General features: G+C 46.9%; 1 protein-coding gene across 1 annotated transcript; it reads left to right on the top strand.

Annotated features, from left to right (window-relative positions):
* Positions 1-662: 662 nt before the first annotated feature.
* GSG1L2 (GSG1 like 2) lies at positions 663-14,817 on the top strand (the record flags this gene model as incomplete). Its single annotated transcript, XM_084764379.1, has 5 exons — positions 663-972; positions 8,214-8,261; positions 8,875-9,027; positions 9,965-10,076; positions 14,356-14,817. The coding sequence occupies 5 exons, from the start codon at positions 663-665 to the stop codon at positions 14,603-14,605; spliced, it is 873 nt and encodes a 290-aa protein (XP_084620505.1). The 3' UTR covers positions 14,606-14,817.
* Positions 14,818-15,098: the final 281 nt, after the last annotated feature.

Below are 15,098 nucleotides of genomic sequence, written 5' to 3'. Positions count from 1 at the left end.
CAACCCAGGCATCCATCAAGAGAAAACCAAGTTATGCTACAATAAGCACAGGAGACTATTATTCTGCCTTGCACAGAGTCAAGCCTTTTTGGCACACACTACAACATGATGAGGTTTAAGGATGCCACACTATGTGAAATAAAGCTAGGCTTGTAAGGAAGGACAAATACCGCACCATCACATTTCTGTGAGGCTTTTTGTAGAATTTTGAGACAGTAAGGACAGTGGAGGCTGACAGAGGCTGGGAGAAGAAAGAACAGAGAGTTGTTTGATGGTGACAGAGCTTCAGTTTTACAAACTGAAGGGAGTTCTGAAGAGAGAGCTGAAGGTGGCACAGCCATGTGACCATGCTTACTGCCACTGAACTGAACACTTGGCGGTTAACATAGCGAATTTTATGTGATGCATATTTCACCACCAATTTCAAAAGGGGACCCATGTCTCCTGCTTCTTACTAGGGAAGAAGGAAATGTCCACTCTGAACCTCTTCACAGGAGAATATCTCAGGCCAAGGTACTTACACAGACGCTATATGCTGGAATGGGGACCATGAAGAAGCTGTGTCAGGACGCCAGATGGCAGAACTTGGGGATGGAGACCAGGATACAGCAGAAAGGAGGGGGGTTCTTGCTCATGCTGGGCACTGGGAGCTTTATTCTGCCATGGACAGGGTGAGGTGGCAGCGGATACTGACCCTCCTCCCCATCTGCCTGGCCCTCGTCTTCTCCCTCACAGCCATGGGCAGCAGCCACTGGTGTGAGGGGATCCGGCGGATGACAAAACCACTGTGCCAGGACCTCCTCGGGGGAGTGAACTGCATTCACTTCAGCAGGACCAGCAGCAGCACTGGCAGAAGACATGACAATAGCCAGGCTGTCCAGTACATCTGGGAGACAGGGGACGACAAGTTCATCCAACACAGGTTCCATGCAGGGCTTTGGCAGTCCTGTGAGGAAAGCCTCAACAGCACAGGTGGGTGTGTGTCCCCAGGCCAACAGGAGCAGGATGGCCCTGAGAAGGTGCTCCAAAGCCAGACTGCCTGGGTCTGACTCTTGGGTCTGCCATGAACTATCCTTTACGTCCAAGCCTCAATTTTCTCATCTATAAAATGGGAGTAGTGGGGTTGCTTTATCTCCTAGTGATCATGCACTGATGAGGTGAGTAGATACACGTGAAGTGTCTGCAACAGTCCTGACACACTCTTTATTAAGCACACATGTTCACCCACTTGCCGCTGTCTCTCAGCTTCTCATAAAGGAGAGGCAGGTGGATCTCTGTGGGTTTGAGGTCTACAAAGTGAGTATAGGACAGTGAAAGCTATATAGAGAAACCCTGTCTTTAAAAAAAAAAAAGTGGCTGCCACCCACCTCTAAGCTGCATTCCTAAGATTTCTCATTTTAAAAGTTGTTGTTGTTGTTGTTACTTGAGACAGAGTCTAACTTTGTAGCTTTGTCTGGCCTGGAATGTAGATTAAAGATGTGCCACCATGCCCAGCTGTGTGTGTGTGTGTGTGTGTGTGTGTGTGTGTGTGTGTGTGTGTCTCCTCAGAGACCAGAAGAAGGCATCAGATCCCAAGCATCTAGAGTCACAGGCAATTGTGAGACAGCTGACTTGTCTGCAAACCAACTTCAACTCCTCCGCAGGAGCAGGAAGTGCCCTTCAACACTGAATGGCTGCCCCATCCCCCACCCCACCCCACCCCCAATGCTGAGCCATCGCTCCAGCCTCTCTTGCACTTTTAGTGGCTCTTGGAACAGAGGGTTCTCTTTAAAAAAAAAAAATCCCCAGCTCTCATCATCATTAGACGGCCACCAGATCTATCACAACAATGGCCCAGAACAAGTTGGCCCTTTATATCTGGCTGTCCTTGAAAGAGCCCTGCACGGTAGAGGGCCTCCCCTCAGCTCTGAAGCAGGAGACTTGAAGAATTCGCACACGGGACAAGCCTTCCTTTGTGTCAATCAGCTCAATTCCGGGCTTTATTGATTGAGGGTGGAGGTTTATGAAGTAAACGGTGAGAGAAGAAAGAGAAGATGGAGGGGAGGGTTAGTACGTAGAGCAGAGTTCCCAGAAAAGCAGAAAGTGTTTTTACCTCACAAAGAATAGAAGAGGGAGGCACGGGAAACCTTGATGTCACACAGGCTGCCTGAGCCATACTGGGGCTCCGTGTGATGCTCTGCTTTCAAAGCAAAGGCCCCCCGAAGTGAGAAAGGGGACACCCTAGGAGTCCCCACATATCTTTGGACATACATTTCCTGTACACGTGTTCATTTTACCACCCTGTGGCACTTTACAACTTGTTCTCGGAGCCTTAAGTAGACTGCAATAAGGAAGGATACAGTGTAGCTAGCTCCGAACCCATCCAAGCAGCTACTAAGTAGCAAATAGCTGCCCTGCCTTTGCCTCCAGGCTAAGTGGCCTTAGCTCTAAGTGTGGTGCAGACAAAGCCCTACTAATGCTAAGACTACCAAAGGGACCTCCCAGATTCACTTTTCTCTGGAGCGCTGTCATAGAAAGTCCACTCTCTTGACTCCCCACCCCCACCCCCACCTTCTATACACAGTTACATTTGGCTTATGATCCTGCCTCCTCTGAGAGTGCAGTGATAGTTCCATATTTTCTGTTTGGGAACTGTAGGCACCAACCACATCCGCAAGCAAATGGCTTAAGAACTTCTGTTCTGTTTCCAAGCCCCCCCCCTCCTCCATCCCTCCCTTCCCCCGCCCCCTCTCTCTCACACACACATACAGCCTCATCTATTTCCACAGTTTGGTTTTTTGTTTGTTTGTTTGTTTTTTGGGTTTTGATTTGGGGGGGGTTGTTTTGTTTTTTTGTTTGGTTTTGGTTTTTTTTTTTTTTTTAATAATGGCAGGAACTGGAATCACTCTGGGAGCTTGTTGACATCCAGGAATCCAGCCCCAGAGGCTCTGACTCAATAGATCTGGGCTGGAGTCTAGAAACCTGCTCTTGGTTGTTTGTTTGTTTGTTGTTGTTGTTGTTGATGATGTTTTGTTTTGTTTTGTTTTACATTTTAAGGAAGGTAATATTTACATGCAGGTAGGTCACGCATTTTGGAAAGTTGATAAGCCAACATTCTCGGTCCATTCTTCCAGAGGAAATTGTTTCTGTATGAAAGACAAATGTGGATATCTTCATCTTAGACATTAGCTATTGACTTAGTTGTATAATAAATAACATTTATCATTTTCCGTACATATGTCTGCCATCTTCTTGGTAAAGTAAAATCACTGCTTTATTTAAGTCAATAAGCCAATAATTTTGAGTAGACGTTGCTCATTCTGGCATCAGGAAGGGTGTTCTTATATTTATTGTCTGGACAGATTTTTTTTTTTGTCTCTATGGAATTTCTAATTGCTGTTTCTTTTCCCATCCTCATAACATAAGTACTTCTACTCCGCTAGCCTTTATTCTCTCTAGAGTATCTATTTGTATCCCTAATCTGCTTGCCTGGTGACTATGGCACACATCACAGCAAGAGAAACACACCTCGGGACACAGAAAAGCCCTCTGGACAGAAGGGAGTTGGAGCATCATGGAGTACATTCACTAATGAGCATTTCCACGCTTGGCATGGAGCTCAAGGAACAGGGCTTTAACAGAGAGGGGGCCACAGTGCTGAGAGCTGAAAGCCACTGGGAAATACCACATAGAAAGGTACCACAAGGAAGGGTATGATAGTGGTTAAGACAGCGCCTCACTCATTGTATGGGAAGGTAGGAGATGCTACGTAGGTGTAGAGGCTTCATGAAGGAGGTGGCCGTTGTACCAAACCTCAGGTGTCAGCTTGAGGATGTTGCCTGCTTTGAGACAGGGTCTCTCATTGGCCCTGATCTCACTAATTAAGCAAGAAAGGCCAGCCAGCAATCTGCCCCAGGATCCTCCCATCTCCCCTACCCTTCCCCCTCCCCCTAGCCCCTCCCCCTCCTCCTCCTTCCCCCTCCCCCAGCTTTGGGATTGCAAGCTAACACCACCATGCCCAGCATTTTAACTTGGGTCCTAGGGCTCAAACTCAGACTCTCCTGCTTTCGAGGCAAGCAGTTTATCAACTGGGCTGCCCTTTCCAAGCCCCATAGCTGGGATTTTAATAGAAGAGGCCCAGGAGTCAGGGTGTTCCAGGCAAACAGAAATGAATAATCTGGGTCTGATGCAGCCAAGTCAGGCTTTTCCACCCGAACACAGGACGAGGAACAGAAGGAAGCCTCAGTACAGATCAGAGCTCACATGGCCTTTTCGTGTCCCCGGGGCAGTTGTCCCTTCCTTGTACCAGGGAGAAAGCCTACTTGGAGAAACTGGCACTGCACTGACATTGGCATGCTTTTTGTGATGCCAGAAAACGGTGGGGGGGGGGCTGCAATAGAGGCTGAGCTTGAGGATAGGATTTAAAAATTAGGGAGATGGGAGTTGCTTTCCCTGTGAGAAAAACTGTCCTGGATGGACTTAAATAAAGGAAGAATTGGTCTTTAAGGGGACCCAGAGGTTGGTATCATCTGGTCATCTGCATGAGGCGTGTGTCCCTCAGCACAGCAACACTAAGCTGGTACCTGGTATAAATTATCCCTAAGATAAAAAGTAGTTGGGGAGGTCCTCATCCTAAAACAGGATCCGGGGGCAACATTAAGAGATGGTGGAAGGCTGTTTTGAACTCCTTCTTCTAAAACAGTGGTTCTCAACTTTCCTATTGCAACCCCCTAATACAGTTCCTCATGTTGTGGGGACCCACCCAACCATACAGTTGTTTTCATTGCTATTTCATTTTACTACTGCTATGAATCATAATATAAATATATTTGGAGATAGAGGTTTACACACACACACACACACACACACACACACACACCACTTTCACTTGCATGGCAATACTAGAGGGCCTTTCCTACATCAACTGGGACCCACGCTAAGTTTTAAGGGAGACTGATGTTCTTAGCAATTCACGCACAATCCTGAGTTGAAATTAAGAGTGTGTTTCTTGGTTCCTTCCCAACTTTGTGCACCTCTGTTCTTGAGTTCAGGGTGGGAAGAGCCTTTGCCAAGGACCTCAGTGGGTGTCCTAAACTCATTTCATAGACATGGTCTCTGAATAAAATAAACAAAAGAGTTTAAAGACAAGACTGGGAATTTTTACAGATTATATTTTTCTTGGAAACTCACGTGTCTGTTAGCATGTAAAAAAAACTCTGGAAAGTTATGTAGACACACACACACACACACACAAAAAAAACTTGGTTAATATGACATATCCTAGTGTTTCCAAAATTCATTAACCACAGAAGAGGTTTGTATATTCACATCTATTTATATTATTTATATGAGAATTATGGTGAGAAACTGTTATGGAAGTATATGCGCCACGATGAAAATGAACAGCTAGAGGCTGATGAACTTGAACTTTGCACTCTTCACTCTGACCTTTCCTGCTCCCCCACAATCTAATAACTATCACGAATACTACCTGCCCACTCATCCAACATGCCTCTGCTCACACTTCCCATACTTCTTAGCGTAAGGAAGTTAGGACTTCTGAATGGTACTACGTTGCCGGTGTCTTAAGATAGAAAGAAGACACATTCCTGGAAATGTTTCTCGTCATCTGAAAACACGTCTTCACCTTTCGTGTTTTGTAGGACGTGCCTAGAGCAAACAGTTTAGAGTTCAGTTTTTACTAGATAGGAATTAATAGCAAACGTATCAGAGGGCAAGTCAGAGCTCGATACTATAAGTTATGAACGCAAATGACTCGCCTTCACGCCTTGGTCAAGGGGTTGTCCTTAAGTTCACCCAGCACTGAGGTCAGATTCTCTAGGGAGCTCAGTACAGCCACATCCTTTGCTTTTTTTTTTTTTTTTTTTTTCTCAATCCCCCAATTGAAAAATCTGTTTAGGGCTTTATACAGGCTCCCAAAGCCATGTTTGTAGTGAGGTATAGAACATAGCGCTCAATCACTGACTACCTCACAAGCCCCTGATGGGCTGGAGGCATAAGAAGGAAAGGATCGGATGGAAATGGACAAGCAGTAGCACACTTAGGGAGAGGGTTATGGTGTGCTGTAGGCTCCATTCGGCTGGCAGTAAGGACTCTGGTCTCAGGAAGATGTCCCTAACCAAGTGCAGGCAAGGGAACAATGAGAAGAGGTTTCCCATTCCCATCTAAATCAGGCCATCTCCCACAACTGGGCTCTTCGGTGCTTTAAAGGGAGACTACCTCTCTCTCCTACACTCTGAAATAAAGCTTTACAACGAAAGCTCCTAGTAGAGGCAAGGCTCACGTGTTCTTTTCCTTAGGCTAACCTCCTATGTGCTTGAGTAGACCATGAGCTGTTGTGTTGAAATCAGTGCGTTCAGGTAGCCCTGGGGCCTTGGTTCTGTGGCGGGATGGCAGAGTCGAGCTACAGCTGGCTTGCTGTGTCTCTTGGCCACCCAGGCCCTGCCAAGCTATGTAACACCCGCCTCTCTGGCTTCGTGGGATTTGTAAAGATTTTCCTTCTTAATCCCGCTGGCTTTGTTCAGAGGGAACACTGTTTCTGAGGATTCACATTAATCAAGGGGTCACTCCGGTCTAGCCCTCTGGGCCCAGCTAAACTTGTCCTTCTAAGCTATTGGGAATTCTCTTAATCTGTTCAGCTGGCCTTCTGGTGCTCTGTGCCCTGCTCCTGGTTCCCCCTGCCTGTGCCCTGTTCTTGGCTTCTCCTGCCTCTGCCCTGCTCCTAGCTTCCTTTGCCCCTGCCCCTGCCTAGCTCCTGGCTCTCCTTACCCCTGCCCTGCTCCTAGCTCTCCCTACCCTGCTCCTGGTCTCTCCTGCCTCTGCCATACTCCTGGCTCCTCCTGCCCTTGCCCTGCCCCAGTCCTGCCTTTACCCTACTCCTGGCTTATCCTGCAATACTGTTGGAAAAGTCAGCTCTCTTCTGACTAAGGACACCCCCTCCTTCCATGTGCTTGGGATGTGGTTTGAGGGTGTCCCCCAAAGGTTCGTGTCCTGAACCTGGTCCCTATGTGGTGATTTAAGGCAGGAGGATTTTTCAGAGCTGGGGCCTAGTGAAAGATGATTACGTCATTGAGTGCAACCTTCTTTTTCCTGAGAGCCTGGTTAATTCCTGAGGGTGAACATCTCATGCCTGCTGCCTCATTGTGGCTCCTCTCTACTTCTAGAACCTACTCCCACCATGATGGCATCTGCCATCTGTGATTTAGCTAGAAGGCCAGGCCCTCATTAGAGCCAAGCAGAAGCCAGAATCTTGCTCTTATAGGTCCAGAATTGTAAGCTAAAAAACATTTATTTTCTTTGTAAAGTATCCAAGCATCAGTATTTTGTTACAGTAGAAAATATACTAATATATAACTCCAAGCATTAGGTAGAGGGATAGCAGGCAGTAGTATGGGAAAATGTACTAATACTTAAATTTAAAAGTCCCTCTTCCTTCCTCCCTCCCTCCCTCCCTCCCTTCCTTCCTCCCTTCCTTCCTTCCTTCCTTTTCTCCCTTTCCGGTACCAGGAATAGAACCTAGGCCCTTGCAAATGTTAGGCAAATGCTCTACTGAGCCACACAACCCTAAAACCCCTTACTCTATCAACGTGTAACTTGTTTTAAGCCTGGCTTTCAAATCTGCAAGACATAGATCTTTACACTGTCCCCTATCAATAATTAAGCACAAAAATCCACATGGCAATCCAGAAGATGTTTTTACAACTATCTCACTACAGGCTTTTTGTTAGACCAAGTTTGAGATAAGGAAAAGAGATCTGGAAACTCTCTGCGGCAGGACAGATAATCAGAGAAAGTGCACCTCAGGGACTGAACTGCCACGAGGATGCCCATCTTCTTCCGCTGCTGTCATGAGGGACCCCTTCTTTGTCGCCACTTCCTCTGCCTGCCCCCTTTCCTCGCTCTGCCCCCTCACCCTACCCCTAGCCCACCCCCGTCGTGAGGGATCCTTTCTAGTTTCTGCTTTTACTAATGTTTATTTCCATCTGGACAAGCCGACTTAAGGGTAACGTGCTAGACTATGCCTGGGAAAATATACGATATTTGTCTTTCTGGGCCTGGGTTACCACTCATAAAATAATGTTTTCCAGTTCCACCCAGTTTTCTGCAAATTCATTTTTCTTTAACTGAGTAGAGTTGTGCGTACGTAGCGCGTTTCCCTCGTCCGTGTGTCTGTCTGTGGAACGGTGCTTGGCTATGCTGTCCTTGTCTTCTAGGAGAACGATGCAGGTGTTTTCCGGGGATTGTGCCCACTGAGGGACAAGGTAAGCACCGTGCTTACAGCCGGGGTTCCTCACAAATTGAGAGGAAATAATTGTTTTACTGGGAATAAGGGGAATAATGAGATGGTCGGATATGGTTTTCCCGTGAAGTCAACCCAGGCTCCGTTCACGCGCCTTAAAACCCTGATGTGCTGGAAGACACTAGCCAGCTTCATAGGGTGACAGGAAACTGGCTGGTGGGGTCTGTAGATTCCTGGACCATAAATATTTCCATTGGGGCTGATCTCGGGCTCTGCCAGTGAGGAAAAGGTCGGGTTGGGAAGACACGAGCTCTGGGATCCCATCACCTCCCTCGCCTGTGCTCTCTTCTCTCCGTCATCCACTCAGTTCTCACTGGCTTGCTTGGCATCTGCTCTTCCAGCAGGAAGAGAGGCTTTATGAGACTGCAGAGAGAATCACGTTAGTCCTGGGCCGGTGCTGTTTGAGTTTGACAGCATCCAAACCTGTGAACAGAATAGACCTTTCTGCTTACAAAATATCTAGCCTCCAGCCTTTTATTATAAAACCAGAAAGTGGGCCAGTAATAAAACCAAAAGGCCAAACCTTCCAGATGTGGGTTCTAAATGCGCAGCATCTCTGTCCTTTCCGTTTATAGGAGTTTTGTGGCTCTCCATCGGGGCCGAAATCTTGGGTATCATCCTGATGCTGACAGGCGTCATCCTCCTGGGCTTCAGTGTGAGCTGTCAGAGTTCTGGATGCTGCCGGCTCACAGTGGACGCCTCAGTGGCCATCCTCCTGGTGCTCGCAGGTATTTTCTAGCAGTTTCTCCCAGCCTGCTCTAGAGAGGACATGGGTGCCTCAAGCCATGGAACAGGCTGGCTGGCTCCCTCCAGTCGCTGGCCAGCTCAGTAAAACAGCTGGTCGTCTGGATAAGTCACCGAACTGATTCCACTGAGCGGAAGTAGTGTCGGAAAAGAAGAAGATGGCCACTGGTGGAGAGAAACACTGGTTTGCATCACAGTCAGGGAAGAGGCTGCACTGGTGCTGAGAATAGTAATGACCTCACTTGGCAGAGAGGTTAGGCTTGGGTCTGTAGAGGAATCCTCCCGCAGTCAGACCTCTGCTACTTAATACCTGCTTGTGAGCAAACATATATATTAAGTTTCACAGAGTTAATTAACTTCTATAAGTTAATTGTCAGAGTTAGGCTCTAGTGAAGACAAAACAAGAGTATACCTACTATGTAAATTTCAGTATGTTAAAAATGATTACCAACGTTTGGCATAAATGTTACACACACACACACAAAAGTCTTATTTTTTGACACTACCTCTGCTCTCCAAGCAACCTAACTTGGCCTTCCAAGATCCTTAAGTTAATGTCACCACCAAGCTAGGACTCTGAGCATAAGGCTCCCTTCCAGCCTCCAGACAGACACGCTAAGTTGTGTTAATGTGTATAAATCCAATTTGCGCGGCAGAGTGCAGGGCCACGGACGTGCAGAGATTCCTGCTCGGGTCCCAATATCTACTACGTTCTTCTTGGTTGTGATCAGGCCTGTTTCTGGGTGTTCCTTCAGTTTCTACCGTGGGGACGAGCCATCAGACGGAGTGTTTAAGGGGGTGTAAGTAGCGATACTACACAGGGTCTGTGGATGCTAGAGTTCTGCTAGCAGCCAACACATGCAGGATAGCGAAAATGTCCCGACTGTTGCCACCTTAACTCATGAAGCTTTACTTGCACAGGGCTCCTGGGCATGGTGGCTCACATGATGTACACTACTAGTTTTCAAATCACTGTGAACCTGGGACCGGAAGACTGGAGGCCTCAGGCATGGGACTATGGCTGGTCCTATTGGTAAGTTGCTCGGTCACAAGCTCTGGTGGACCAAAAACGATGAACATAAAATTTTTTTTTGTCAGAAAATAGACATTGTCACGGGGCTGGCACCTGCTACCTTGTGACCCTGTCTTCTTGGCTGTAGAGTTTTTAGCCACCTTGACATCTTTAGAGGATTTTTAATAATTTATTTTCTCATTTAAAAATTTTAATACAAGGGATTTTGATGATATTCTTTCTCCTCCACTAACTCTTTCCAAATCTATCTACCTCCCTAACCTCCCAATATCATTCCCCTGTCAAAAAATCAAAATCAAGACAAATGAACAAGTAAAACCCAATAAGACAAAAAAAAATACCAGAACACACACACACACACACACACACACACACACACACACACACACACACACACACACACGGAGGAAAGAAAGAAAAAAAAACATAGGTTTTGTGTTGACCAAAAACTACTGAGAATGAAGCGTGCCTGAAATCTTGGTTGATATACCCTTTGACACTCCGTAAGAGAAAACATTTTCCCTTTTCCAGAAAATATCAATTGCAAATAGGCTCTTGGTTAGGAATGAGAACCCCTGTGTGCTTAGCCTGCTCAGTGCTGAGATTTTGTCCAACTTGACCCTGAGGAGGTCTTGTAGATGCTGCCCCTGTCTCTGTGAGCTCACATGTGCATCAGTCCTGTTGTGTCTGGAATGTGCTGCCTCCTTAGAGTGGCCCCCTTCACCTCCGCCTCTCACGGTCTTTCTGCCTCCTCTTCCGCATGGATCTCTGAGCCCCGAGGAGAGAAGTTAGTAATGGGTTGCTTTACTGCTGTGTTCCTTTTATAGAACCACAGTGGTAGGTTTCCCCTTACAGCCTATGACATAACTAACTAACTAACTAACTAACCTAACTTAGGCTCTTGGCCCCTTTAACTGTGTCAGGTTATGGATTCCATCTTATGGAGTGGGCCTTAAGTCTAGTTTTTAGAAAAGCGATTGGTTACTCCTGAAACATCCATGGCACTGTGGCACCATTGTATCTTGCAGGTAACTGTCGTAGGCTGCGGGGTTTGTAGCTGGGTGGTATTGGGGATTACCTCTTCCGTCTGTTAGCATACAGAGTACCTTCCAGTACTATGAACACTAGTCAGAAGGGGTGACGTTTCTAGCTGGACATCAGTTCGATTCTTTCACCTTCAGTGACCTATATAAGATTTGTCAGGAGTAAGGCCTTACCATCAGGTTGTAAAGAATAAAGATGAGGTATTTACAAAATACTTGGCAGATGGTAAAGTCTAGATTTTTAAACATTGATTGGAGAATTTCTTCCCTTTTAGACACAGGGTCTATCTCTAGAAGGGAGACCTATACATGCCATACAAGACCATAGAGGGTTTCTTCATAACTTTTTGTTTTTGCAGCGCTGGAGGTTAAACCAAGGGACTCACACATGCTATGGCAAGTGCTTTGCTTCTGACCCACTTCACCACCCCCAGACACATTGCAACTTAAAAATCAATGTGGTGGTGCACGCCTTTAATCTCAGCGCCCAGGAGGCAGAGGCAGGTGGATGGATCTCTGTGAGTTCCAGGCCAGCCTGATCTACAGATCAAGTTCTAGGACAGCCAAGGCTACACAGAGAAATCCTGTCTCAAAAAAAAAATCAGAGTACCGATGCTCACGTTTTCTTTTCTTTTCTTTTTTTTTTCTTTCTTTTTTTTTTTTTTTTTTTTGGTTTTCCGAGACAGGGTCTCTCTGTGTAGCCTTGCCTGTCCTGGACTCACTTTGTAGACCAGGCTGGCCTCGAACTCACAGCGATCCGCCTGCCTCTGCCTCCTGAGTGCTGGGATTAAAGGCGTGCGCCACCACTCCCGGCTGATACTCACATTTTCATCCCACGCAATGGCCCCTAATTCTGGGAGGAAGTTGCCATCTTCAAAAAGGAGTCACTTGTGTCAAAACCTGACAAAATAAAGACAAAGAAAGTCATATACTGAGATTGCTCACTCATAACTGTCCTGATTCTTGGATCTTTTGAGGAAAAAAAATCCAGGTAGAAATCTACTGTGAGTTCCACCATGACTACTAGTGTCAGCCACTTGAACAAGAACCCAACACACTGAGAGCAACACAAGTAAACCTCTAGGGTCAAATTTCAACCGTATGGTCCTTATGACCTTATGACCTTAAGGTCCACTCCACACCAAGATTACAAATCTTAACTAGCAGCTACTGACACCAGCCAATCACAGCTTCCCAGCTCCTAATGTGCACAAGACAGCTTATCCATTTTTCTTTTTCAATAACCAACCTTTTCCTTTGCTCTCCAGAAATGCCAGAGGCTACCCCTGTCTGTCCAAGTGTCCCAGATTGCACTTTTATTCATTATTTGTGCCAGATAAAAATCTTTGCTTGGAGAACTGTCTTTGTATTTTCATTTGGTGTTGACAGTTATTTTCCTGTCTGTAAAACTCACTTTTGGCATTTATTCCCTCATTCTGCCATTAAGCTTTCATGACGCACCTGTTTCTAAACCCTTCTCAGCTTTGGTCGCCTGAGTCTGAGGATGTTAATATTTATAACTGGCCTCTACACTATCCCTGGCATCTGGGTCACTGGAGCAGCTTCCTTCTTAACTAGAGCTCTGGGTTCTGAGGCCCGTCGTCGGCATCTGCGCAGTTGAGAGATCAGTGGAGAGAGGGTGGCAATTTTATTCCTTCATCTCCAGAATGATGCTTCTGTGGTACTCTGTGTTTGGTCATCTGGAAAAAAATAATGTCCAAATATCTTGAAAATCATTTGCTCTTGGGATTTTTGTTTGTTTGTTTTGTTTTTTGGTTTTTCGAGACAGAGTCTTTCTGTCCTGGACTGGTACTCTGTGTTTGGTCATCTGGAAAAAAATAATGTCCAAATATCTTGAAAATCATTTGCTCTTGGGATTTTTGTTTGTTTGTTTTGTTTTTTGGTTTTTCGAGACAGAGTCTTTCTGTCCTGGACTCACTTTGTAGACCAGGCTGGCCTTGAACTCACAGTGATCCATCTGCCTCTGCCTCTGCCTCTGCCTCTGCCTCTGCCTCTGCCTCTGCCTCTGCCTCTGCCTCTGCCTCTGCCTCTGCCTCCCAAGTGCTGGAATTAAAGGCGTGTGCCATCACACCCAGCTTGCTCTTGGAATTTTTAAGGCCATGTTGCTTTCTTCCCGAGGGTCTTGTTGACGTCAGTCTCGTAGCCCCTTGCTTTCTTGCCAAGTGTCGGGGTGTTCCCTAGTGGAGCTCTTTCCATCTCGTTCCTCCTACCTCCGTGTGCTTGTCAGGCTGCTGAGCTTGTGTCCACACTTCAGGGAAGTTTTCCTATTTTACTTCTTTCACTGTTTTCTCTCCTTGGTTTTCTGTTCTCTTGGAACTCTTCCTAAGTGGGTCTCCAGGTTAATTATCCAAAGGTCCTATTTCTTTCCTTACCTAGCCTGTGTTTCTTTTTGTTTCACTTTCTGGGGAAAGAAAATTCCTCGGTTTGTCTTCTAAGCTTAACTCTGAGGTTAGGCACGAGAAAGGGGCCGGAAAGCTTTCTGCTCCACGGCCAGCTTTTCATGCAAACCCTGTTTGCAGACCAGCTTCCCCTCTGCACCCCACACTGGCCCCATTGCATCTATGATGCCTTCACACACTAAGCCTGTGCTCGCCTAGGCACAGGGGTATGGGGTCTTGGTTGTGGTGTAGAGGACATCTGAGAGCTAGGCAGTCATCTATAGTTAAACTTTTTCCTGGTGTCCTGGTGTGTGTGTGTGTGTGTGTGTGTGTGTGTGTGTGTGTGTGTGTGTGTGTTCATGCATATGTGTATCCTCTCAACGACTCAGTGTGGCTATGCAATAGACCTTCTTCTTGTCTTCTGAGACCCTGCCCCCTCAATACTATGTGTTGCTCCTGTCTTCCATGGCTCAGTCATTCCTCCCACAACTGCCGTCCATCCTTTTACACCTCCTCCTTGCTGTTCCTCCAATACCCTCCCTCCAGGAGGCCGTGGAGAGTGCACTGAGCTCTGGGAGCCATTCTTCCCTGTGAACCCTGCAGTCCTCTCCCTCGCTATTTTCCATGAAGCGCAGAGCTTTATAATTTGCTTTAACAGCAAGTCTGCCAGTGAAAGGAAATCTCCCAACCTTATCCTCAGATCTCCCTAACGACACGAAACAGCACTCCCCGTGGATAGCAGCGGTGTCTCTCTGCCTCTGAGTACCAGGTGGCTGACCCCACAGCAGCCCAGGAATCCCCACTCCGGGCCTTTCCTAACTGTGCCTTCTGTTGCAGCCTTGCCTGGGGATCTTTCGCCCTGTGTATGGCCGTGTCAGTGACGACCATGAGCAGATACGCCACAGCCCACGCAGAGACGCCAAGGGCACTGAAAGGCGGCCCATTCCCTCAGCACAACACCCCACAGCCTGGGGCTTCAAAGCAGGTTTGGCACACAGGAGCTGCTCCCCACCCTGTGGGACAAGTCTTCGTGAGTGTTGCTGGGCACCGCCCCCCAGGGACGGGAAGCAAAGTGTCCATGTGCTAGCCAGTGATGCAGTGCAGATAAAGTGGGGTTCAGAAGACTGTGGTACAGGTAATCTCCCACTACCCGTCTCTGGATTCAGCCTCTTGCGCCTCCTACAATTCTGATATCTTTAGAGGAGATAATGTCTACAGAAGGTATCAACTATTAACACTCTGGTATAAAGGAACCCTGACTCTGAGTTTAATAAATCTCCCAAAGAAAGTTCTAAAGGGAAAAGATGATGGAAGAAAGGGCTCCCCAACCCTTACAGCAGATGCAGAATATGTTACCCAGTGACAGGCAAACCCGGGATGCTTTTCTCTAATTGATGCAGGAAATATGTAGCTATACCCCTCCCCTTTCTAATTTCCCTCAAGAAGATAGAAATTTTAAAATAAATTGTGTTGCCTAAAAATATCCTTCACCAGATGTGGAGACTCGGGCCTCTAATCTCGCAACTCAGGAGGCAAGGGGCAGGTGGGTTTTTGCGAGTTCGAAACCAGCCTTGTCTACA

The sequence above is a fragment of the Acomys minous genome (genome assembly GCF_964271855.1).
Source record: "Acomys minous genome assembly, chromosome: 16".
In the NCBI taxonomy this organism is placed as follows: Eukaryota; Metazoa; Chordata; class Mammalia; order Rodentia; family Muridae; genus Acomys; species Acomys minous.
This window is presented reverse-complemented; position numbering and strand designations above follow the sequence as displayed.